Genomic DNA, 27,470 nt, shown 5'->3' with positions numbered 1-27,470 from the left:
CAGTTTAAAGATCAAAATGTTTCTAAAAATGACATCAAGTCAGTCATCATATCCTTATGGTTATTTATTTCTCTTGAAGAGGAAGTTCTTCAGAAGTGCAAGTGCTGATCTCAGCTAAACTAAGCACCACACAAAAACAAGCTTCAGTTGTCCACACAGCTTCTCTGTGAGAATCACATCTCATAAAATGCAGAGTAAGCCATTTTTTAAGTTAAAGTTAATAAAAACACTTGAAAACTTGAATAAAGTCTGGATCCTCTGCTTCTACTGAGGATGAGTCGGCATTCAAAACTTATCATAAAACCTTTCCTCATCTTCTGCTCGCACTTCTCTCCAGATACTCCTCTCCAGCTATCAGATCACACAGTTTTAACACCGGCCTCCATTTCAGAGTAATCACTTCATCTTTGGCTGAGGTCAAATTTTCCTATTCAGCTGCCAAATTTGAAGCACGGCGGCTCTGACAAATGCAATCATGCAGTGATTGCTCCGTGGTCACCTGAAGCAATTGTTCCCTAACAGAGAAGATGGCTGGGGACCTGCAGATTATTGCGCTATTCTGATCCATTCAAGCAAATTCTCTGAAACTCTAATACTGAAACTCAGGGAAACATTTTTTCAGAATTGCACCATCCTTAATATGACTCAATCTAATATTGATGTCCAAAAGTATTCCATGTCCAAGTATAGTCAGCATTTAAGGGATGTTATTTATTCTCCACTCTGCTCTCTTGCAAAAGGACTCTCAATCCCTCTGGTTTTGGCAAAAAGGATAAATTTCCTGTAATGGCGTCAACTCTCCGAGTTCTCGGAAACGGCTAGGAAACAAACACAATACACTAATGTCCTGTTGTAATTAACCAACGATTAAACAGAATCAAATGTTCAGTATTTCTTCTGAACAATGGAAGACAATTATCTGTACAATTGGTCCTCATACACTTATTTATTGGATTAAACTGCCCTGTTCTATATTATACTACTCACATATTGTTTGGTCCCGACCTTTATACATTTCAGTTTGGTGTAAACCAAAATAACAGGTGTGAAAGGTGCCACCAAAGGACCAAAATTGCCACCAAAATTTGGTTTCACCTATAGAGGTTGGATCAGTTGGTTCAACTAAAATATGGTTTAACTAATTTACAGAATAAATCACTTTTTTTAATTGTTTGGGATTTCAATCCAATTACAGTAAAATAAGGCAGGCTCTTGTCATTCATTAAACAATAGAAGATGAAAAAGAACTGGTTCACAGATTATGCACACATTACATTCTCAGTTTCTGTATCTACTGTAACTATAGATACGCCCTTATTCATAAAAATAAATCTTTACAAGAAATCTAAGGGGTAATCTGTTAATTTCATTCTGCTGCATGATGCATATTAGGGGTGCATGATTATGGAAGAATATTGCATTTGAATTTTTTTTTTACAATATATATTGCGATTTTAAACAATGCAGGGCCAAATAAACAATGCCGGACTTATCCATAGCTAAGTCAGCGCCAAGCACTCAAAACAACAGTAATTTCAATGGCTTTTTTAAGGTTAATAAGAGTGTTTTTTTGGGATTAATTAAAGCTCACCTTCCGCGAAAATCCGATTTTTCTTGTTTTTTGTGGAATACAGTAGGTCTCTCCGAGTTGAATGTGTACACCTGCACATTAAACTGTTTTGCAGCCCCCATTGTCTGCAGGAGCTAAGCAAAGAAATCCCCCCTCCCCCCTCCGAAAAACGGGTGAATTTTGAATTATCTTTCTGCCTACGTAGGCAGAAACTCACAGACCAGCCCACCTTGGCTCGAGAAACTCCCAGAGGCGGAGCTGAAGCGACGCAACATCACCGCTCATCAGTTAGGAGGTGGGAGGCAGTGAGCGGCAGAGCGGTGGAGGGGCGTCGCAGTGCTCCTAGCCAATCAGAGGAGAGATATTTGCATGCTGTTTGCATGTATGAATATTCATGAGCAAAGCTGGAATCCGGTCATTTTGGACACACCCCTAAAACAGTCCATTAAAAAAGAGCTATACAGAGACACCTGAGCACTTTTTTTTTACAAAAACGGCTCACATGTCATTCATTCATACTAGAGACCACAACTAGACATTTTAAAATGAAAGAAAAAACGACGGAAGGTGAGCTTTAAAAGCATGAATTCAGCTCTAACTGGAAATATCTGCGCAAAACTGGGCTGGACTGAGGTGCACAGCTTTCAGCATGTGCGTTTACAAGCACTTGCCCAACCATGTGGATGGAGTCCATGCAGTTACCTTGTGTTTACTCTTGCCCTACCCACTTACGCTTCTCAGGCAGCAGCAGCCTGTCACTCACACAGACACAAAGACAACGCTGTGTATCTACTTTTTGTGTCAAGAATCAAAACATTGCAACATGACGTGTTTGATTTAATTGTCTTAAGTGACATCCCACGTCCTGTGATGTGACTAATGCGCATGCACACATCACGATGACGATGCTTAAACGATATATCGTGCAGCCCTAATGCACAGGCACTCAAAGCAAATCAGATTCTTGTAGGACGGCAGAGTTTGGCATCACACCTGGATTGACAACACATCAACGCTCAACCCGAGTCCTTCTAGAGATCAATCAATTACAGGGAGAAACAGTCCACACAGAAGATAGCAAACTTCACCACGTAGCACATTTCTGCAGTGCATTCATTAAACTGCAGTGTGAAACCAAATCATACCAGACCAAAACAAACGTATACAGTGTAAACCACTTACAATGAGAAGAATTAAATTGCACTGTAACTTCAGCAGGACTAGATCGGCTCCCTGACTCTACAGGATGCAATGCTCGCACAGAGCCTAAGCCAAAATGTCTGACAGGCAGACTGCAGGCTTCTTGTACAATCCCAATCTGCCAAGTTTTTCAGAGGCAAGCCTGCAGAATGACAGAGACAGCATCTTTCATATGATGGACAATAGCCATGAGCAAGGGCCAGAAGAAGAGCACCGAGTCTGCAATGATCTGGCGGAGTAAATTTCCGCGCTGAAGACGATATTCATGATGTTTGCTCAAGAAAAATGGCCGTTTGACAAGGTGTGAGTTATTGGTCATGTTATGTTTGGCAGGAGGTTTGAGAAATGTTGGAAACCAGAACTTGGCAGCTGCAGCAGTAGTACAGGTCTTCACGGTGCTAGTTCACTGCATGCATGCTTTTTATCATGTTATTTTGGTGCAGCCCAATGTGCAGCAACATGTAGGTGATGTAAGTGTGGAGATGTAATCAGTGAGAGGCAATCAGCAGTATCTACCTTGTTAAAATTAACATTCGTAACATTTGGCCAAAGGCGGAAAGCTGAACAATGAATATGCAACATGTTTTTTCACAGGTTTTGATTAAAATTAATAAAATTAAAATGCATTTCATTAATTGAAACTAAACCTAAATGTAATGTTTCCTTCTTTTCAAAGAAATAGTAGTATTACAAATCTACAAGTTAAAGATATGTATTAAACACATACCAACACAGGCACAATACATTTACCTCAGCAGTGCTACTGTAGGCACACATTTAGCTACCACAGCAGTACAATATTAGTCACGTTTACCTCAACAGTGCTATTTTAATTAAAAAATCTACCTCAATAGTGCTATTTTAGTCATAAATACAATTCACATACAAATGCAACTCAAGTTATGTGAGTGAAATTTACATAGAGAAATGCAGACAGTCTTTGCTAATGCTAAGGATAAGTTACTATTCTAGCCCTATACTTGTATCGTTTAGCTAGAAAACAGAAAGTTTGGGAAGAAGTAGTAAACAGACCAGAACCACCTAAAGTAATAGTGAACATTTTATTTCAATTTATTTATGTGAGTAGTGTATAAAAAACTTAAACCATGTGTTTGTTGTTTGTTCCAGCTTCCTCCCATGCCAGCACTGTGGCTAGCTATATAGCAGCAATGGGATGCCAGTGGGCCTGCTGGTGCTACTGAAAAAAATATGATTTTAAATAAGCTAGTCATTATTTTGTATAAAATACTCAGCAATTCCACTTATTTTCTCCTATAGAAAAATATACACTACTAATGTTGATTAATAAATATCGAGTGCATCCTTATTAAAAATCTGTCAAATAGATATGGGACTATAAGAGTCCATTAAAGTAGTCATTAAATTATTTCCTTAATCAGGTATCCAAACATAATCACATTTCACTGACCAACAGTTAGTCCACTCAGGAGCCCTCAGGTCATAATCAGTGTCTTTTCAGTTAGGTACTGTGAAGGGGCCATCTGTGTGGTCAGTGGAGTGTGGTCAGTGGAGTCGAGTGTATCCAGATGTCCATTGGTGAGTAGCATGGCCGGGGTCAGATGGGTAACCCCCCCTGCTAATCAATTCAGATTCAATAGGAGACAATGAGGTGGGCTTGACAGATGTAGCAAAGAGAGGGACAAAGCAGGGTCCAGAAGCTGGTCAGCCCACTTGCCCCTCTGCCAGAACTAATGAAATGAGCGGCTGTAAATCAGGCATAGGATACATCTGCCTGCTCGCTGCGTTAACTGTTTACAAGACCCCACTGAAACGAGGAAACAGCCCCTAACAGGAGGTTTAATTAAGTGAAACACAATAAAACACAAAGAGTAGCCTGTTACATCGCTGTGGCTAAAGCGTGGTAAAGCTGCCACCCATTCCAGCCATCCTTACTGACATATGTGAGAAGCTTTAATACTCTGTGTTTGGATTGAGTGCCCAAAATAGCACAAGAATAAAAATAAAACTTAAGGAATTTTTTTAAAAAGGAAATTGATGTCCCTTTCAGCAGTCTTTGAATGCCAGAAGTCTGCTGACTATATACAGGACCACAGTGGGCATCTGCCAAGTTGCCAAGCCTCAAATATGAAATTATCATGCCTTTAGGTCATTTAGTCCCTTAAACCTCGGACAGTGAAGACCACTGCTCCAGCGATTAACAAGGGAAGAATTCATTCATCAATGTTATCATGAAAGAGCCTCCAGACAAGGGTCACCAAATTAAGTTACACTTGGCATTTCCTTTAGTACCACTCTTACAGATAACTTACAGAGAAGAGACCGCAGGCAATATGCCTCGGCAGTACAGCTGGTCTCCAGGCTTTACAGCGGCACTGAACAGAACAGAATTATGCAGTGATTTCTCTGATGGTGGGGAGCGACTACACACTGAGGCCCCAACATATGGGAACTGTACATTTACTTTAACTGAATCCTGCAAGGCCTGTAGCTACCGTATGGTCAGTAACAGGTTGGATGTATATTCACCAGTGAAACCTCATGCCAAAGGCTCCCTATGAATTTCCCCCAGTGTCAGCAATTGAAACAGCACAGCAGAAATGCCAAACAAATACAATTTGGGCCACTGTTTCACACTGAATACTGACTAGCCATCTGTCTGAGGCAGAAAACAACATGCTGAAGCCACAGACATCTTGGCTTGTGGTTGAAACCTATGTGTATTAGCTAGCTAATAGGAAATACAGGCTGGTATACATATGGATGGCATCCGTAAAAAAAAAAGAAGAAGAAATACTACAGCTCCACCTCTAAAGACATATGGGAGTCGCCACAGATAAGAGCAGAATGGCCTGTCCTAGGGGAAATAATGACACTGCTTGACTCAGCAGCCGTCTCCTACAGAGTACTGGCACAGATTTGTTACTTGGTCACCGGCACAGTAGTCTATGCTGTAGAGTAACAGAGGAATCTGTCCTAAAATTGTCCGCTATGTGATTCCCTATGTATTCTTTAGTTCTTAAAATACTGTCCAAACTAAATCAATTACAATGTGTTATCAAATATATAGGCAGCTGGATAATATACAACGTAGAAAGCTGTTCAAAGGAAATCTTTCCTCACCAAAAAGGAATGGCACAAACCAATCCCTTAGTCTTTAGCATTTAGCGGTCTGGTCGCTTGGCTCAATATCATTGTGATTACATAAAGCAAAAACATCAATCTGAGCCGTGTGGAGAAACTTCAGATCACATAGAAAATGCTGTGGTTAGTAAAGTTATGTAATAGAGCTTTGGCACATAATCCAAATAACAAAAATAACATCTGAGACTTTGATTGGCTATTGAACCACCCCCAGAGAGGAAAGTTTGGAGTAGATGACTATGCCACAGTTCAAAAAAGAAAAAAACATATAGGTTAATGCTTCCACACCTTATTTGGTCATTCTTAAAAATCTGTACTGTTAGCACTGTTGAGTAAAATACACCAAAATACATGCATTCACAACCTGAGTTTGAGTCTGTCATGTACTTAAAGAAAAACTGATAAAACAGCACCAGTGTCTTTGCTTATGTGGAACATAAAGGCCTCTATTGGAAGCCTCTAGTATAGTAACACACTTAGCCCAGTTACAATTACAATGTAATCAGTTGTATCCATAGACTGTGTATAGCTGGACAGAGCATCGTCTCTCAAAAGTGAAGCCACCACAGGTCGGGCACCCCACTGTTCAGTTTCAGAAGCTGTGTAACCCCACCCATTCCCATAGGTTGCAATGGCAAAACAGACAACTTTCTATTATGTTTTTTTCTAATATACTGTAATTCTACCTTCCGCTCCGCTCCGCTCTGCAGCCTGTGACCGCGAGGCAGCCCTCAGGGGTGGGTTTATTTAAATGAGTAGGCTGTCTTTCCACAGTCTTTCTCCCTCCTCTGTTCTCTACTGTGCAGACTCGGGTATAAGGATTGCAAACATGGCGAAAGATTTTGGCTTCATTCTCATTGAATGAATGGGAACGGCGACACGGTGTCCATCTTTTTTTACAGTGTCTGGTTGTATCTACACAAATGTATGGCCAAACAGCAACAGCATGCCTGCACCTGTAGTCTTTTCTTTTTTTTTTTGCTGGAGGTCGCATTTCCTTTGAATATAGCTGTGAGTTGTTAAACAACAAGATATCAAATGACAAAACAGCAATGTGGACGTTTTCACTAGAAGATGAGGCAGCACAGTTATGACAGGTTCATGTATATTTGATACTAAGAGTTTTCTAAAAAAAAAAAAAAGCTGCTGTATATTTAATATGACTCTATAGGATGGGGTACCTATATATAACATTCGCACTGTGCTGAGATGATTGCTCATAAATTCAAGCATATGTGGTGAGGATGCTCATCCAGAGGAAGACAGATAGAAAAAGAAATCCATACTTGCTATTCTGTAATCCAGTTCAATATCTCTGCAGTGCAGTGGCCAAGCCAGCCTTGCTGTTATGGACTGTTCTACAACAGTGACAGAAAAATGAGCTGCCTGTGGTGTAGCACACTCTCTGCATCCATCAGGCAAATAAACTCCACTACTGAAGTTGTGAAAATGTCAATCTCCCCAGGGGAAACCATGTCTGTCAGGGTTTCACTGTCTCTACATGATAGGTGTAGGGGGGGAAGAAGCCAAGCTCACTCCTCCAGCTTTCTCTCCAACTTGATGTGTTTCTGTGGCGCAGCAATCTCCTGTCCACGTTTGCAGCATGTGGCGTTTCGTCAGAGATTCAATTCACACACGATTTCCTCCAACACGCTGCAGCAGACTCAGTACAGCACTGACACCACACTCGCGAAACACAGCCTCCTCCTCAATCAGGGGCAAATCATGTTATCCATGCAAAACGCCCACCCAGAGGAGCCTGCAAATCGCTCTCAAGGACTGGCTGATGGCATACTCAATAGCCAATCGTAAAGAAAAAAAGCTCCTTACACGTTGTGACCATAAAAATAATGCTACACTAGGGCTGCATCCAGAAACATTCAAAGTTACTGCTTCTTCCAAGTTCCCACCAATCCCCTTGCTTTTCTCTGTGACCTAGAAACTGATTCCTTGAAGCCATCTTGCTGCTGTCCAAACACTGGAAGAGACAAGAGATGTTGCTTCAAACTGCTGCTAAAGTGGCTTCCAACACAGGATGCACGCGTGTACACTGCCCAGGAAGTCTTTTTGAGAGTTGTCTGAGATAGGAAAGGACAGGAGCAGAAGCAGAAGCAGAAACCCATTGTCTCAAATGTACATCAGGAACAAAGTAAAACCCAGACCATGCAAATGGATGGATCCGAAGTAGCAGCCTTCTTGAAGCCAGAAGCCCATTATTGCTTAATGGTTTAGATAGGGGGTTGTGAAACAATTGGGTCAAAATAGGAAAAAATACCTTAGTTATTAATCTCTATACTTGTCTTCTCTTTTGTACCAACAGCAAAAGTTGGCCAAAATGCTAGTCCACATTTTCATGGTCACACAGGCTTGTCTATTATTACAACCACGTGTTTCAAACCATGGTCTAAACTTGAACGTAGTATACACAATTTGAGGCCCAATTTTCGAATGTTTTGGGAACTTGATGATAAAAGCCTTAGATCGAAGGCAAGTTGGCGTTCACACGACATTGGCTCAGTTATTAGATTAGATAAATCTATTTTATCTAATCTATTTTATCTATCTATAAAGCTATTAGAAAAGGTTAAAAGACAATCAATAAGATCATCAAAAATCGACAAACATTCAGCAAGTTTAATATCAGGACCTGTTGGCCACTCACACTAAGTCTGATGACGTGATAAATGTTGTGACTCAAAGACAAAGACAGCCAATGAGAGCACAACACAACGAGTGAGGACAAAGCTATACAAGTTATAAGTTAGACACGCATGTCTAAATCCATTTTCAAATCCATATTTCTTTCTTGTGCTTCTGTGTATGTTTGCTGCAACTCAGCACACATACAACTTCCAATGTTAGTTTTAAGATGGACATCCATCTTGAAGGAAAAAAAACTACTTCTTGCTCATGCTATTACATTAGTTTTTGAGTGTGTTTTCATGACAAAGATTTTTTAAGCAGATGGACTATTGTAATTGCTGATCAGTCATGTAGTGTGTAAACCACAATGACTAAAAGATTCCCAATCTCCAGTCAACAACATGAGTAGTGTGAATGATACCCAACACTGACTAATAATTCTGAAGGACACAGTTTGAGGCAAGAGTGTGTAGTTTTAGGTTTCCGTGTTTGTACAGTGCTCATTAACAACTGGGCTATAAAGCCTCAGATACAGTACATGTTATCTTCATCAGCCTCGTAATGCAGAGCTAAGGAAGGGAACTTCATGCCAAACATGTCTTGGATGATTGACTAGATTTGGGGGAAGGGGAAGGTTGTTTGAACTTGACTTTTTCGCCAAGATGTTCCTTTGAGATATTACAACAGGCATGCACCTCTTGAGTTATTTAAGGTCAAAAGGAGAAAGAACGGTCCAGGACTGCTTTAGTGTCGCAAGCAAGTCCTGACGTGGCTGCACTTCAAAAGGCAAAGAGGATATATTTAGTTCTTAAAAAAAACACCAACATCCAAACACAAGCAAGCTCTTGTTAATGTAATTATATACTTTTACCTTGATGAGAGGTCAGAAAATGGCTCCAGAGTGGGCGATGTTCCTTTCTATTACTTCCATTACCTTTTTCCGTTTTCTATTACTGACACTGTCCTCCAGCGGCTAAATTTAGCCTTGGCTGTTATCTACGCTCCTGGTACATCGTCAATCACAGGTCTTAAATTCACACAAAGAAGCCAAGTTCTCCACTGTCCCTTTTTTGTCCCAGAGAGAGAGAGAGAGTGACTTTTTCAATTTAGCTGGGCCTTGTCTCAGGGAATCAAGATAAAACCATTTGTGGACAAGACCTTACACTACGTTGGTCAACTCGAATTTGACAGCCGAGCACACTACTGGCATCTGATCTAATACATGCTGGTATTTCCCTACTTGAGCTCAAATGTTCTTTCATTGCAGAATAATAATCCCTTACACGCACATCCAGGAAGACAGACGGGAGCAGGGCGCACAGGAAACACAGGAGGATTGAAGCTGGCCCTATTCAAACTGATTGATGTCTGCGGGGTATTAAAATTCCACTGCAGTGGTCCGGCCGCCCCCTCCAGAGCAGAAAAAAGGAGTCCTTGCCAAGAATGACGAGGCCCGGTGCAGTTTGTATTTTTCCCCTCATCTCCCTTTTCTAAAAAGCTATTCAGTAAGACTTTCGAAAACGTGGGACAAAGCAACACCACCGATGATGTTATGCTCCTCTGGGGGTTTAGGCACTACACCCTTTACAAGAGACAGTAAAAACAAGGGCAGTGTAAAATAGGGAGGGAGCACAAAGGCCGGTTGACTAAAATGTCCGGGCACGGTCATCTTTGAATCCAGGCAGAAAGGATGGATCAGAGAACTGACTACCCAGAATGCCTAAACAGCCTGTTAAAAGAGCTTAGCTGCCGATCCCCAAATGCACCCGCCAGAAGCTCCCTCCTCCATGGGCCTGTGCTTCTACAGCATGCTTACATCAGCAAACTGCAGCTTGGCCTAACAGCACCTCATGCTGCCTGCCTTTCAGAACTCTCTCTCTCTCTCTCTCTCTCTCTCTTTCGCATATTTTCTATATCTTTAATTCTCCTTCTCCCTATCAAGCTCTTATACAGTCTAATTTTCGAAATCTTTCTCCTTTACTAATTCCTTTCTGGAGGGAGGGGGGAGGTTAAGCATCCACCCCTCCACTATGACAGCATAAAATGAGGAAGACACACTATAGCTGCGTCTCAAAGCCGAGGTAGGCAATAATTGGAGGACACAACTGATGTATCCTTTGCGGCATTCAGGAAAAAGAAAAACAGCACTACAAAAATGTGGCTACCGGGAAGAAGTCTTCTTAGGATAATCTCACCGAGCTGTGTTCTAAAACTTAGGATGCAGCCGAGGTAGGCTGCATTCCTTGGCCGCTACCACTTTGAAGGGTTTTCCAAAGTGATGGGACTGTCCTATTGAACTTTGTTTCAAAGTCTAGGCCTTGGCTGCTATAGAAGTTTAAAAAAAGGACTCAACTGATGTATCCTTCCTAGCTCTTGGTTACCCTCAGTTTTCTGCACACATCTAATATGAATGACAAAAACAAGTGAATGAGGCTCATGAGCAGAACTTTAATTTGTTTTAAAATGTTATATTTTAATTAATATAGGTTATTTGGTAAGAAATTAAAAAGCACGATTTTTGTGCCAAAGCTGCTAGAGGTAGGGTCTTTCTGGCCACACTACCACAAAGCACCCTACACTGCTTTGCATGCGTGACCAATAGACTACAGAAAAGGAGTCTTCAAAGGAAAGTTTTACCATGGTCTGGACTAGGCTCTAGAACGTAGCCTATATATTCAGAAGGATCAAGACACACCTCTTCTACTTAGCACTGTATCCTACGTACTTAATTAAAAAAATAAAAACACTTAGGGATTTCTGTAGTTACAGAAGACTCAACATACTGTACGTTTGTACTGTACGTCTGACCTTCAAAGGTCAAATCCACTGTACCATTGTTGAGTTCAGCTCTCCAACATTTCCTGATGCATTTTCTCCATAAACTGCACTTAGGACTGAGGCCAGAAATAGAGACGCGTCCAGAATCGACCGGCTACTGCAGAGGCCCTGCTGCCCTGGAGCCATTCTCCCCCTTTAAAAGAACCTGTAATCGATCCCGTTAACATTATTTTGCTTTTAACTACTTCAATTGACACAGCTTACCATGCGTGCAGTTCTGTAATATTCTCTCTTTTTCTAAACATAAAAGACTTGAGACTCAAAGGAACACTTTGGTGAAAAATGTAATTTACACAATGTTCCCTTTACCACAAATTTAGTCGATGAGCTAAGTTTGCTTCTTAAATGAAGCACTACGAGGCTATAAAGCTATGAGGCTAATACGGCAAAGAAATAATGTAAGCGTAGCGTGTGCACATCATTTAGTGCTGCATTTTTCCTCTGGCTAGTTTTAAAGATACACTAGTGGTTCACTTATGTGATAAGGAAAGGCAGAAGACAGCAGGGAATTGTGCACTGCAGTGGAAAGACAGTTGAAGCACCATTGTATTTACTGAACAAAGCAATCAGATTTGTCCATTTGCTGTTAATAATGCATTTGCATACTTGTATCCTAAGTTAAATTAAGCTAAGTAAACAAAACTGTAATAAAAAAACATTCTTTTAAAGTCTAACGTGCACTGGATGTTAATCTACACAGATTTCTCTCCTACAAACTGTGTATTTGGGTGAGTAAAGTGCTTGTTTATTTACAGTAAGATTAGATTTCCAGATTTTCATCAAGGCGGTTAGCCAAGTAAAAGTACGAAGTACGAAGTACTAATAAGAAGTACTGACAATTTTGGGGAAAATTAAGGATTTAAGTGTGCCTTATAGTGTGAAAAATAGAGTAGTATGATGTGTCTTTTTCATTCAAATGATGAGCTGTGTGTTGGTAGTCAAGTTACATTTTTTCTGGTTTTCCACCAAATCTCAGAAGAGCTGGATCCCTCCAGACACATCCCAACCAGCTGCAATTTCCATCTTCTCTTCTCCTCAGCTGAACGAGAAGTGACCCCTGGACGTAATGTAATTTGGAACATTTGCATGCAGCTGGTAGTGAGCCAAAGCAAGTGACAAGATAAATACTACTGAAACACGGAGACATCATCACGCGGCATCAAAAACCTGCTCAGATCCGTAGAGCCAAAACAGAGATTACATCTATCAAAGCTCACTAACCATTTTTAACATGGCCTGATGAGCTATTAGTGATGAGGCTATTTTCGTGACAGGACTGATTCGAAATGGAATAATTACGTTTATGATAAACCGTTGGAAACGATTATCCATTCGAGACACTCCTGCCCCAGGACTTCATCAGTGTCCATTTTCTCACTGTTAGCAAAAAAAAAACAAAAAAAAAAACTCCCAGCTTAACCTAACTGGGGCATTTGAATATTCATGCATATTCACGCTTGTGTGGTAGCTTTCCTGTACCGCTATCACATTTACATTCTGCTTGGTGCGTTTAAATCGCTGCTGTCTTGCTTTACAGCTCTACAGCTCTCTGGATCAATGGCCTCCACTGAGCCTATTTGAAATGCAGCTGGACATCAAACGTTTTCCCTTGTACACACACATACACTCGCTCCGCTCCAAGCTGGGGGCTAGCCAATCTCCCTCCCCCTCACAAACTAGCCTCAGAGCAGTCAGGATTGAGGAGGGATGAGGAGAAATAGCCACGGGCAGAAAAGTAAGCCCTGATAATAACGTCTTTCACCCCAACCTTCATCGTCTTAACACCTTGAAGTACAGTTCTGAATCAGAGATTGTCCAGGGTCATGAACTGCATTAATGATTAATTACTAGCTACCTTAATTTGATGCCCTTACACTGGATCAAAGCCAAGGTGGTGGAATACGGGAGCTGTTGGATCTGGACGTTCTGATAAACCACCCGGACCCAGACACTTGAGTCTCACAATCAAAACTCAGGGAGCTGTGCAGCTTAGTCCTTTTAAGTATCCTTAACATTAGGGGTGGGCGATATGGCCCTAAAATAATATCATGATATTTCATGGTATTTTCATGATAACAATACTCTTGATGATATGACAAAACACAAAATTAAAAACATTATTTCAAGAATACACTACTGCAACAAAATATATATATTTTTTTATTATTGCATACGATATGATATTACTGAGATATTAAAAAATACAAGACTTTTATCAGATTTGTAACAGAATGGCAATCCAATGCATTCCAAATATCTCCATATTTCCTGTATTAAAGTAAAATAAATGATAATGGATAGATATAATCTGTCTGTAGTAGATCTTTTTTTTGTTGCTAAAAACAGCAAAAAGTTGTACCCTGATGAAATAATTAGGGGTGGGTGATATGGCACGATATTTCAGGGTATAATATCGTTCACAATATTCAAAAATGTTCGATACGATATGGCACATCTCTACTCAGGATATCTTTAAAAACATTTTTGCTTTTCATATTGACAGTTCAAATACATTTTTTGGCATATCTTATTTGCAGACTGGATTATTATAGTCTGGACTATTGCAAATTGGACCCAAATAGCATTTGGAGGTGGATTAAAATGTGATTGTAATCATATTTGTTTTTCTAAAATCAAATCTATTAAAATGACTTTCCACACTGTTGTGTTTACATATTCTAAGATTGGATTTGCATGTATGTGCATCACAAACATTAATTCCGTATTACCTGGCCCGGACATGGGCCAGAATCTGACCGACATTGTATTAGGCCATGTGGTATGTAGTCCTCAGCCCAGATTTGGTCTGAGTGATTTTGGCTATTTGGGCTGATTCTGTTTAATTGTTTCTCATTTCAAATCAACTCTGACACTTTGAAATGAATTCTCTGCGTGCCTGAAAGGGTTAAACGTCTAGCCACTAAAACTCTAAGCCACTAAAATTCAGAGTACGGCAGCAGAGGAGCTGATAAGATACCAAGTATGGTGTGCTACCAAGTGTGACTATGCATGGCGAATCAATGCCAACAAGTAGTGCCTGCCTGAATCACTGAGTGGCACAGATATAAGTGTACCAATGAACCCATTCTAATTCTGCAGCCTTCAGGCTGGATCAGCCAGATCTTCTATTCATCTGAGCATATCCATGCTAAATCATGTGTGAGACAAACTGTGCCTTCAGATGGAATCAGAGACAACAAGTCTGTTTCAGTGTGTCAAACTAAAAGATAAGATCCAATATAATCCATGTAAAAAAAGATAAGTCTACACTATTTAAGGTGCTCTTCTGAAAACTGTGTGCTTCTGAGGTGCTGGTACGTTTGCTGTGAGGCGTGTTTCGAACACAAATTACATACTCTTGCAACAAGTGCTCAAATTGATGAGAAAATGGTTCCACTTCTCTCCTAAGAGAATCCAAAAGGGCCTTGATTGTCATAATTGATGAACAACCCACAGTAAGTGAATGAAATGATAAATGCTTCAGTCAGAATTAGTCCAATTCATTATGTTATATAAAGTATTCACTAAAAAACAAGGAAATTTGCTTCAGTATTAATTAGCACCATGTTTTACCCAAATTGTGTGGCAGAATTTTTTATAGAAAATTTGTGCTCATCAAATGACTCCACTTTGGTTTGCACTGCGGTTTGAGCCTTACGGTTCGCTACAAATACAGAACAATAGGGACCAAAAAAATACAAAACCATAAGTATAATTATGTCTTCTTTTAATTCAAGTTGCACAAATTAGTTTGTTCCATCTAGTTCCATACTGTTCTCTCTGGGGTAAGTTAGCACAGTCTGTACTCTGTTAATTTGGCAGTAAAGTGTAAACATTAGCCTGTTTAGTATGTTTCCACACACAAACAGACCAAAATGCACAAACACATCATCCTATTTTAATCCAGCATGAGATAAAATAAGATGTTATTAAAGCCAGAATACCGTTTCTTTTTAGCTACATCAGAAACCATATCCATGACCCCTGTTAAATCTTTAAAAAATAATATAATAAATAAATAACCATCAGAAAAAAATGCTATTATCAAAAACCAAAAATTCTCAGTTTGGAAGTTTAAACCTTTTTTATATAATATGTAAACTATAGCGGTGTATTGCCTAGTTATGATTTAATATATTGCAATATATTGACATATTGTAAGTAAAATGATTGAGATTTCTGACAAATAATTTGCAGAATATACTGCTACAACAAAATAAATGTTAAAGATTTATTTAGTATAAATAAAGTTTCAGACAGAATACTGAAATATACATCAAAAAACATAACGATTTGACTGTAGAAAAAGACATGGCACACACTATTAATTAATATTCTCTTTGAGAATTAATACAGTATTGCAAAAATATGACATTACTTCATGATAACATACTCATTTTTATATACTGTATCTCCACCTATTCAGCCTGCTTCAGTTTAGCTCCGCCCACTCATACTGTACTTCTCTGGAGTGTTTCATCCGATCAGAACCAAGAATCTTTATTTGTGTTTAAGGCATAATAAAAAAATCTGCTTGTTCTAATAACAATGAATTATTTATATGATATATATTCTATACATTATATATATGAAGTATACTTTTTGTGTCTAAAACAGTACAACATTCTAAGTGGGCCTTAAAGAAAAATTAAAATAAAAGGAAAATGTAGACTATGGGTCCTGTGAGGGAGACATGGTGGCAGGACAGTCAGTTTTGAGTGTAAATACTCATCTCTTAATCCCCCTGCATTGGCTGACAGCAAACTCCTTTAGTCCTTGGGCTGAGAATTAATCAGAGCGAATGGTGTTATTCCGGATGAGAACGAGGCTGCGCAGGCAGCCAGATGGACTTCATAGGAGTGCAGAGGCCTTGCTGCTACGCTGCCATCCACCCACAGAGACGTACCGCAGATAACCTAGCACACCAACTGCAGCTCGCAGTACAACACTAACTGGGCCTGACAACAGAGGCTTTTAGTGGTGACCTGAGACAATGGAGCCATCTTCCAGCTGAAGATGTCTGAACGCTGTGTGAAGCTGAAACCAAACTAACAGCATGATAAAAATGCCAAAGGATTGCATGTACAGTATGGTTTAAATTGTATGAGATTTTCACGAAATGGTAACCATCTCAGAAAATATTATAGTATGATGCTATTTTACAATTACAATTATACAATTCTCAGCTGGATTTCTCTCTGATAGTTGCTAGGGGTGGGCAATATTATATCGTATACAATATATTGTGACACAGAAATATCATGATATTAAAAATCCATATCGTGATAATAGGGCTGTTCTGTCTTAAAAGTAGTCTATTATTAACTGTGAAGCTTTCGGTGTATTTATTGTATAATTGTTTTAGTTTGCAGTTTATATGCATGCACTAAATATTCTGCAATATTATTTGCTGCATTATATTATTTTATGCTATACTATTTATTTTGCCACATTATGAATTTACTGTTATACTATTATACTATATTCCTGAAATGAATGAATTATTTTAGTTTTCGCCAAGTATATCGTTATCGCTAAAAAATACCCTGAAATGTCGTGATATTATTTTAGAGCCATATCGCCCACCCCTTATAGTTGCTGACCAGTCAAGAGCATGTATTGGTTATATATGTATATATATATAGTAAGTCTTACTGTTTGCTTGGGCATGTATATCACCAACGTAGGCTTTTGTGAAACTGTGTTATAAAGCCTAGAATAGCAGGTTAGCTTCAATGCAAACAGCATGGCTTTAGCCAGGTTAAAGCCGTGATGCTAATAGGCACAGCATCCAGCCTTTTTAAGGCATTGTTAATGAAAATCAGCCGCAATGCTATCAGCTGGCCCTGGAGCATTTTAGCTGTAATGATAACTGTTGTTCCAAGCTGTATTACTCACTGTTGTTTGTTTTATAGTCCTATAAACCTTGCATTCGTTTAGGGGTATCCAAAGCAATCCCATACTGCTGATTGAATTTTTATTTTTATGAGGATTGAGGTAAAATTAGTGTCCCTTTTTTCTCTGATATGTATATCAGTGTATATATATGAATGCGTTTGCCCACTATGTTTGTTTGAATGGGTTGCCAGCTACTAAGACTAAGAGGAGGCCAAGGTAGAAAGAGACGTGCATGCACAGGTGGGATACAAAATATGGTATAGCTCAAAACCAGTTACCACAGCACTCCTAATGTACACTGGATTTATATATAGCTTAAACTATATGAAAGGCAATAAAGTAAAATATCAGACAGTGGAAAGCTCCTTCCATTACTCGTTTAATCTACAAACCATGAATTCATCCTCCAAGATAAATGGTTTCTCCTGATGACTTTTGGATTCTCAGTTCACTACCCCTCCCCTCTTTCTGAAAGCTCTGTGCTTTCAACCAACACCCACACTAAGCAAATCATTTCCCATAAATCCCTGAGTCTTATCCACAAATAGGAGTCTGGTTCCTGCCACTCGTACTGGAGGATATAAATACTAATTTTCAAAAGGGATTAGAAGACATTTCTCCACACAAATTTTATTTACCGACATGCCAAGTAGACTTTCAGCCTTAAATATCATATTCTGGGAAAGAACTGCAGTCTAGTGAGGACATTCATCATTTTTCCACACCCAAAGGCTGAGGCAAGTATTCTGCACCCTTTTACATCATATATATAGGCATTTTGAAATCAAGAAATAGGTTGAACAGATTTTTGTAATACAGCATCTACCTTCATCTGCAATATGTTTAACGCGCACAACACTGAATAACAGGCAGACTAACATTTACAGCAAATAAACACTGCAGTAATTGCTGCAATCAGTCTGGGCAGTGTCCCAAACTGCTCCGAGGGGTTAAACTGAAAGCCCTGATGAGAGCCGTCTGCACAATCGAGACTGCAGTCACTGATGGAAGGTGTGGGGGAAAATATCCGAACATTTGATGCAAGATGAATTACCTGAATGAACAACAGTAAATATATGAAAATGGAAAGAGTGTGAGTAATGAGTAATCAACACAATCATAGATGGTCATAGGCAAGCATAGGTTCCTTCATTGATAATGGTTGTTTATGCCTAAAGTTGATACTATTTTGAAGTACTGTCATTATTTGGAGATACTGTCACTATTTTGAGACAGTAGGAAGTATTTTAAGATACTAAGTCCTTAATTTGATTACTTTAAGATACTATATTGAGATACTTTAAGATAATATGTTATTACTTTATTACTGTCATTATATTATTAAGTGGATACATTATTACATTATTAAGAGTTATTACATTGAGATACTATGTTCCCAGATTTTATTTTGAGATACAGTCCGTTATTACATTGAGATGCCATGCCACTACTTTAAAATACCATGTAGTAAGTCATTATATAAGATAAGTCATTATTTTGACATTTTGCCAGATACAATGCCATTATTTTGAGATTTTAATAAGTGGTAGATTATTATTTGTGATATATCATGTTATTAGTTTGAGGTACTATATTGTTGAGATACTGTGTAATTATTTTAAGATATTAAGCCATTACTTTGAGATAGTAAGTGGCAAAATATTATTTGAAGGTACTGAGTTATTACTTTGTGGTACTACGTAGTAATTTTGAGGTACTATGTCACCATTTGAGAGATACTGTTATTACTTTATACTAATATTATTTTTAAGTTACTATTTTGAGTCATTTTTTATATACTAACATATTTTTGTTATTGTCAGATGCATTTTTTTAGCATTTTCAGATTTATTCTCAATTTTTTTGAGAAGCATTTCTTTTATATTTCCAGATTTTTGTTTAGATAACAGCATTCACTTCTCATTTTTTCATAGCTTGATTTAATTTAAGAAAAAAATGTTTATAGATTTAGATGTGATTTTATGTGTTAAGAATGGTCTTCCTCAAACTGCAAATGCTAGTCTGGCCAGAAAATAAACTGACTGCTTGAAGAAACAGAGCTTGCTACACAGTGGCCTTCCTTTCATTGTGAGATAAGTGTGTCTAACATGATAGAGAATGAATGGAAGGGCCTGGTGAAAAGACACAAAGAACTGTCTGAGGAGGAGGATGTCAAGAGCTGGCACCTGGGGGAAACTTATTTTAGCTAGAGTGTTTCCTGAAGGGAAGTAGCAGAAGGACAGAACGTGGTTGGAGCCTCCAGAACTTTTTGTGGAGAGTTTGTGAAGAACACGTAAGCACAACAGACCTCTGGAAGACCCCAGTAGATGAAACATTCCTTAAGAAACATTCTGTCTTTTTGTCTCAGCCTTTTCTATGGAACACCCTGCTCCTTTTAAGGATGTTTAAGAGCTTAGACCAGACCTGCAAACATCTGACACAAAGCGATAAACCTGGACAGATATGAAATATACTTACTTTATCACAAGTCTGAGCTAACTTATCAAAGGGCGGCAAATTTGAAGATACTGTTTATCGCTAGCTGAGGGATACATCAAAAATGCTCAAAGGCAATCAGGGAGCATTTTCACCTGCATCAACAAGCAGGTTTTAAACCCACAAGGGCCTATTAGTGGAGTCATTACCTACCCAACAGACTAGCATGGCCACATGGTGGCCTATCATTCCAGCCAGATGTTAGGGAGGTGCCTAATCACCATCAGAGAGTCGTGTCAGAGAGTGTCAGTAGAGGAGGGCACTGCCAGATGTTCTAACCCACCCAGGCATGAGAAGCCCGCTAGGAATCCCACTTGAGAGGGATAACTCAGCTTGGTTTGACTTTTCATAAACATTCCTTTAAAAACACTTGTATGACTGGGTAAAACATTCCAGAACGTTTTGCAGTTCTCACCAACACCACTCAATGGTTCCAAATCCTGGAGCAAGCATCTTAGGCTATGTTGGCATACTGTTTCCAGATTTTAATGGCCTAACAAGTCAAAAACAGTCAAAATGTATAAATAAAAAACACACACATTGGAGATTTGTTGAAATATGTCTTAGACTGGACTCTCTGATCACTTAAAATCACATTTTAGTGCATCTTTTGCACCACTCACAATGTGCAAAATAACAACCTCATTAAATTTAGAGTGAGGGAAGTGCAGGGGTCCAAGAAGAGCACCAAAGGTTAGTAACTGATGTCCTCATAACCACAGCAGATTCGTTTGTGATGTCTAGACACATAAATCTGATCACTTGCAAATAACACAGTCATCTCAATGAATCTGATTTGAGAATCAAATCTGATTTGCTTTCAGTGTGAACATCTGCTGAGCCACTCAGAGCTCCATAGAATCTTCACAGTCCATGATCCTCTCTCAGCTCTGGTTACGCAGCACTTTTTCAAGTGCAGGGAAGAGTGTATGCAGCTATTATGCACCTCAGCAAACTCCCAGAAGAGCATCCAGTTCTTTCAACATCTTCCTTTCCTCCATTAGACTTGTCAGACAGAGTGCTTTTAGTTGCACATGGAGTTGTGCCTTTTAAAAAAATTAAGATTTTGAGACACAGCCAGAATAAAAATGAAAATGTTGTAGTCCAAAGTCCATTCATTTTGGAAAAGCTTGTCAGGGCAAGTCAATATATGCAAGCTCTACTGTTACAAAATTTATCAAACGTAAAAAAGGGGGCTTTCAAGAAAACAAATGAAGCATTTATTGAGTGCTAGCAGCTGCAAAACAGCACTGAAAAAAGTGAACACATATGCCACTCAAGCCTGTTTACAAAGACATTACAGTCCGGATCTTATCGAAACAGGGAATCGGACGTGTTTACGCCTCAGTACTGCCAAAGTTCAAGAGTCAGTCAATGACTTTCTTCAATCAGGTCTATAGAATCAGCTATAGACTACAGGTTATATAGATAGAGAAGAGCAGACAGCTACACTATCTAGTGAATCAGCTGTCTTTTTCACAGACGGCCTTGAGTCTATGAGAAGAGCAATGTACCATTTATCCACACAAAGCGCTAGTCTGAAAAAGGATAACAGCATGCACTTTTATCAGTTACACTACTTCAAATCATCATTTTTCCTCTTATAATACACTGCCATCATGACTGGTGGTGGCTGATGGCTCTTTTTGCCCCTCCCAAGGCAGTTGGTTGGTGTAAATGTCAGTCATGTGCTGAAATTTAAGACTACACATTCCAAAAGCATGGCATTTTTTATTCTCCCTCTCACAATGATATAGCAGCAGTCATTATTCATGACAAATGGCGAAAGGCTGAACATGATTAAGACAGTGACCTGATCCAGCAAGAACGCAGGCATCAGACCCATGGACTCTGGTAAAACTCCCCCAGGTGATTTCATGGTTTGGCCTCTTACACAGAAATCTTTACAAAATGGTTACACACTCAGCTCAGAGACTGGCACACCACGTGACCCCAGAATTCCCGGTTCTCTCGGTGGTTTCTCGGATGTTTCTTGGCAGCCGAATGAAAACAGGAGAGGTGTCTCCAGGGCCTCTGTGCGCACACTCTGAAATTTCTCCAGCTCTGTTTGTGCTGCTGCTCGGAAAACCAAGGCAAAAAAGTACAAAGGCTGGAGCCCATCTGCTTTCTAGCTTGGCTCCAAAGGAAGAAATGATCCGTTCTTTCAGAGAAGGTTTGCAAAAAAAGATGCTTATTGCAGTCTCGGTTTGTCTGCTCCACTCACATCTTCTGGTTTCATGCGTGGGACTGAGACGCAATGGTGAAACCAAAACCCTTCATATAGTGACTGATATGTGCTTAAGAGTATTCATTAAATAGGTTTCACCATGACATTTCTTGTCATGTCCATGTACTCTTTCAAAATTGACAGTTTTACACAGTTGTGAAACGTATTTATATAGCTACAAGACTGCTTTGGCCTACTTGGCAAACTGATTAAGTGTGATGTGTAAGTGTAATGTTCCTGTCTTTCACAGGATGGTGGTATACAGTACATTCTGTTTTATGCTTGCTGAACATTTAAGATCTTCATCAATATACAGTATCTTTGAGACTAAGGATACATACTAAGGATATATTCTGTATATTTAGACAAAAGCCAGATTGCCAATGTTAGGTGCAAATACAATGATAAATGCAAAAGTTTAACAGACAAAAAAATGCAAAATAAGTTTCCATTCTCAACAGTTATGCAAATAAACATTTGATAACAGGCTACTGTGATTAGGCGCCATGTCTAAACAAGCAAAATGGAGAACAAACAGTGTCCAATTCATCCTGACAATGTCCATCACACATCTGGGAATGCAAACACACCAGATGCCAGTTCTGAGCATACTGCAAAACATATTGCATTTTTTCAGATAAGACTTTGGGTTCAGAATTTAAAAACAGGGTGTAATAATAGGATGACCCACAGCACCAGTTGAATCCAGCCACCCGCCACCCATGCGAATTGCTAAGAGAATTGCGATTATTTATATGAGCTGGACATTTTTGTGGAGTACAGGTTAAGAGGGAAACGTTTGGCGTGTCATCTGCCAGCATCAATCTGATTCCAGAGTCATTCTGCATGCCCACAGGAGACATTTATCTACATCCAACATTTTCCACAAAAGGTAGCAAGGTCAAATGTATGCTTAGCCCTCAGCACCGCAGCAGCACAGCAAAAGTATACAATGCCTCTGCCTGTTTGATATTTAATAACTTTGATGTTCTGCATTACCTTTCTTTAATAACTCACTCTTTCCTAAGGCATACTATTAAACCGATCAAATTCCCTTTACACAATACAGACTGTCCTCTGTTTGAGCCACCTGCAGAACACACATTAATGTCATCATCAGATGCCTTCATGAGCTCCTCCTCCTCACTCAGCTTAGACAAAATAATCCAGGGAGGGCTGTTTTTGTGTGCCTACCTTTGAAGTACACCTTTAGGTGGTGGGCATTGTTCAGGTGGTGTTGTGTGCAGTGGACAGCTCTGAGTGGGGTTTGACTGCAGCTTGCAGCACAGAGCTTGCTTTGTATTCAGGTTTCACGGCCGTGGGGGCTTATTGACGAGTGCGTATGTGTGTGCTGGGGAGGTTGGGGTGCATAGCGTAGCACTGAGCAGGACGGATGCCAGGCAGAAGAACAGAGAAAATGAGACTCAAATCTGGCAAAGGCAGTCAGACGCATTCATCAAGAAGAAGGTCAAATATGTGCATTTAAATGCATACACTGAGGCTCACTTACAGTCAAATTGAGACCAGTGTGGTGTTGGCGGTACTGCTGAGAAAGCTGCGTGAGCCTCTGAGAGAAACAGTGTGGGTTTGATATAGGGCAGACACATTCTTTGGGCCTGAGTTCAAGGGTGATTTAGATGGGGAGGACAGTTGTTTACAGGGTCAACCACGGCTGAAAGATTCGTCTTTGTTCACCTCACTTCAAGTGTGAGTAATGGGGGCAAGGCCTGGGGCACTGCGCAATATCGGTCTAACCGGAACAGTAATCAGATAAACAAGCAAACATGGAGTGGTCCGATGACAACTCAAAATGGTTAAGGAGCCATTTTTTTTATTTAGCTACCTTTAATAAGGGGGCGGGGTGCAAGAGCACATACTTTGAGCCCCTAGATGGTTCAAAAGCTGCAGTAGGGTTTTCATCCTTACATTTTGCAAAATTACACGATTATAAAATGTTGACAGGAGTGTCTTTAAAACAAGCAGAATGTAGAGAATTAAAAAAGTTTGCTTTCAGCAGAATCATTGTTGATCTTTTTTTATGGTGACACTTATGTGACCTAATGAGAGCTACAATCTCCGCAACCTGATGACCTGATGACCTCCGCCAAACATCTGGGAGAGCAAATGGACCAGACAGTTCTGGAAGATCAGTAGAGATTCATTTTCCATAAGAGCTTGAGGTTCAGCATTTTAGAATGTCTAAAATGACCTCTAAAAAAGGCTATCGGACAAATTCTTTCACAATCTTTTACACAACTGTCACCTATACCAATGGAAAAGATTGCCGCTGCTTTACACAAGCTTGACACTTGCATCTAGTATACAGTAGTGGGCAAAACATAAGGTGTGTGTTTGATAAATTATTGTTTACTCAAAAAATAACACCAATTTTGAATGACTTATTATGAGTCTTAGCTTGGAAAACTCTATTGAACAGACCTGGGCATTCTACAGCCTGAGGGCCACATCCAGCCAGTTGGATTTTGATAACCAGCCCTTTGCACAACTACATTTTAAAATATAACCAGCATTTGTTTTAAGCCCAAAGCAAACTCAAATAGTACTTTGTATTAAGTGAATCCAACGCAGGTTTTCAGTATATACACAGTAAATACAAATGTGGATTAAATAATAATATAGTAATGGTGTTTTCATTATGTCAGCTTATCAAAACCATGTAACTATTACATTTATTGCATTTTTTAAAGACAGAAAATCAACATAGGGAAATAAATGGCCCACCTCTGGTAGCTATAGACTGTATAGCCTATACTTCATTGACATTAACAACTGTTGTAGCTCATAAAGTGATTATAGTATGCTCAGGTTATGTGTACTTCTTATGTGAGGAAAAATCTTAGAATTAATATAACTATATCAAAAACAAACAGGTTTGTGATTGCGGTGTGTTAATAATATGACATCTCCTGCTATGAAATAAATGTTAATTAGCATCTCATAAGCTAATTGTGGTCAGTTTTTGTTGCTTCTATTCTGTAAGAGAAAAAAATGGCAACACAAAGCTAGGTTAACCTAACGTTAGCTAACCTATCTAGCTAACCTATCTAGCTAACCTGCAGTTGAACATGTGCTCGACAGCTAAAGCTACAGTCTCGCTCTCTCTACAGACCGAGAACAGGCTACTCCACCTCCACACAAAGAAAAGAGAAACGAAACCGGACTCAGACGGGCAGCAGCGCTGAAGGATAGATAGCAGAGACAGCTAAAGAGATCTACACAGCGGCGAGGGGAGAAAAATGCAGCGAATTGTGTTTGTGAGTAGTTATAGCTATAGCTAGAAGAACTGCAGCAGGTGAACCGTTACAGAGCTACAGCTAACGGAGGAGCACAGCTCTATGCTGGAGACTGGAGGAGGAAAGTAGGCGAAGGAGGAGAAGAGGAGCCGACAATAAAAGAGATGTCTGTCAGTCTGGCACTTCTGGCCTCGCCCATCTCTCTCTCCTCCCTGGTCCGGGACACAACGGATCCTCGGGCACTAACGTTTTATAGCTAGAGCTAAGTAGTCTATCTAACGTTCCAGCCACGGAGTGCATTATTACTGTGAGCTTTTTGTGTGAGCAGGTCTGTAACCTGTTTGAGAGAGATTTAAGCTTAAAAAAGTACCAGTTGCAGTGGTAGGAATGGTTTTGGGGGATCTATTGGTAGCTAGCTAGCTCAGCTAGCTAGGTTAGTTATTTAACGTTAATTAGTTAACGCTAACTAAGGTATGTCAACCCTGCTAAGAGCTAGTTAACCTAAGGAGATAGCCAACCAACATTAAGTATGTGTTTTTTTTTCTACTGGTCTTGATCTGCATTTTAGCAGGCTAGCTAACCTAGCTAGCTAAGTTAGTTAACTAGATAAGAACTAGCGTCAGTTAACTAACCCTAACCTAGCTAGCTAGCTAAAGCTTTAAAATTTTGAATACAACTGGAGTCTGCAGTGGAAACATCCACAAACCTAGTTAGCTAGATTCACTAATTAGCTAGACAAGTTAACTTGCTAGTTAAGCTGGCTAGCTAAAGCTTTTAATTTTTTTTGTAACTAGACATACAACTACAACAAACATTGAAACCTTTCTATATCTAGCTGAACTAACTTGTGGTTGTTAAGTAACGTTAGTTAGTTAACTAGGTTAGTTAGCTAGTTAGACTATCTGCAGTGGAAACATCCACATACCTCGTTAGATTTACTAATTAGTTACATAAACACTAACAAGGTAACTAACTAAAACCTTCTATTTTTAATTTAACTAGACATACATTTAATGTAAATAGACATACAGTTAGTTAACAAGTTAATTTAGTTAGCTTAGCTAGTTAAGACAATCTGCAGTGGAAACATTCACAACCCTAGTTAGATAAAAAAAAATAGCTAACTAGTTAAACCTGCTTTTAAAAAGCTTTTTATTATTAAATTAACTGGACACACAGCTGCAAGAAATCCTGATTAAACCTTACATACGTTACTGAAACTAGTCTAATTCACGAATCACTCTATCTAGCGCAGTTTCTGGATCTATCTAGTTAGTTAGTTAGTTAGTTAATTAACGTTACCTTACATAGCGCTAGTAAGTAATTATAGATTAGTTAGCTAGTTAGACTATCTGCAATGAAAACATTCACAAACCTAGTTAGATTCACTAATTAGCTAGCTAGATAAGATAATAGATAATAACTAGCTAGGTAACTAGCTAAAGCTTTTTATTGTAATAAAAAATGTCCAATTCACGAATCACTATCCAGCACAGTTTCTGGACCTAACTAACCTAGTTAGCTAACGTTAGTTAAGCTAGTTAACTAACGCTAGCTAGAGAGGTTAACTAAGTTACCATTTCAGCAACAAAACTTACAACTAGTTAGCTAGTTATCACGACTAATAGTAATAGAACCTTGTAACCCCAGTAAGTTAACCTAACCTATAGCTTACAGCTCTAGCTAGCTACATAGCTCCAGCTAGCTTAAATGTAACTATGATATTCAGCCATCTTCACACTCCCATCAAAATCAGGCAGACACGTGTTAACCTAGTTAACGCTTGTAGATTAAGCTGGAGTGATCGTTCCGTATAAAGATGCTGCTGCACAAACACATGAACATGAAAACGTTAATCCATCCGTCCACCCATCCATCAGCAGCAGCAGCAGCAGCACGGCCACACCAGAGCCTCCTCATCCCGTGGAAGATTTTAGTCCAAACAGAAAAAATAAACAAACAAACAAAGCGAAGAGGAGAGCGGAGGTCTTACCAGTCAGTGGCCGTGGACTCGTCGATAACATCCTGGTAAGCCGTGAGCAGGGCCAGTCTGTTCTTGCTGAGATTCACAGCCATGTCGCTGCTCCTGCAGTCATCCAGGCCAGTGAAGCAGCGAGATGGGAAGAGTGTAGAGAAGAGAGAGCTGCTGCTGCTGCTGGAGGAGGAGGAGGAGGAGGTGGAGAGAGAGGGAGAGACTGGGGCTGGAACAAAGAGACGGTGC

At 39.5% G+C, this 27,470-nt stretch overlaps 1 protein-coding gene across 5 annotated transcripts in view; it reads right to left on the bottom strand.

The window, feature by feature from the left end:
- The window catches only part of dbn1 (drebrin 1), a 102,933-nt gene extending 75,463 nt beyond the window's left edge, over window positions 1–27,470 (bottom strand). For 3 of the 5 annotated variants that reach the window (XM_007244429.4, XM_049466191.1, XM_007244431.4), the window contains exon 1: window positions 27,243–27,470. In XM_007244429.4, coding sequence (XP_007244491.3) covers window positions 27,243–27,325 — 83 coding nt within the window. In that variant the 5' untranslated portion in view covers window positions 27,326–27,470. The remainder of the gene's footprint in view (window positions 1–27,242) is intronic. The other 2 variants (XM_049466193.1, XM_049466192.1) reach the window with 2 other exon arrangements.

This window comes from Astyanax mexicanus, chromosome 17 (genome assembly GCF_023375975.1).
Source record: "Astyanax mexicanus isolate ESR-SI-001 chromosome 17, AstMex3_surface, whole genome shotgun sequence".
NCBI classification, from domain to species: Eukaryota; Metazoa; Chordata; class Actinopteri; order Characiformes; family Acestrorhamphidae; genus Astyanax; species Astyanax mexicanus.
The sequence above is the reverse complement of the archived record's forward strand: the minus strand, read 5'-3'. Positions and strand labels throughout refer to the sequence as shown.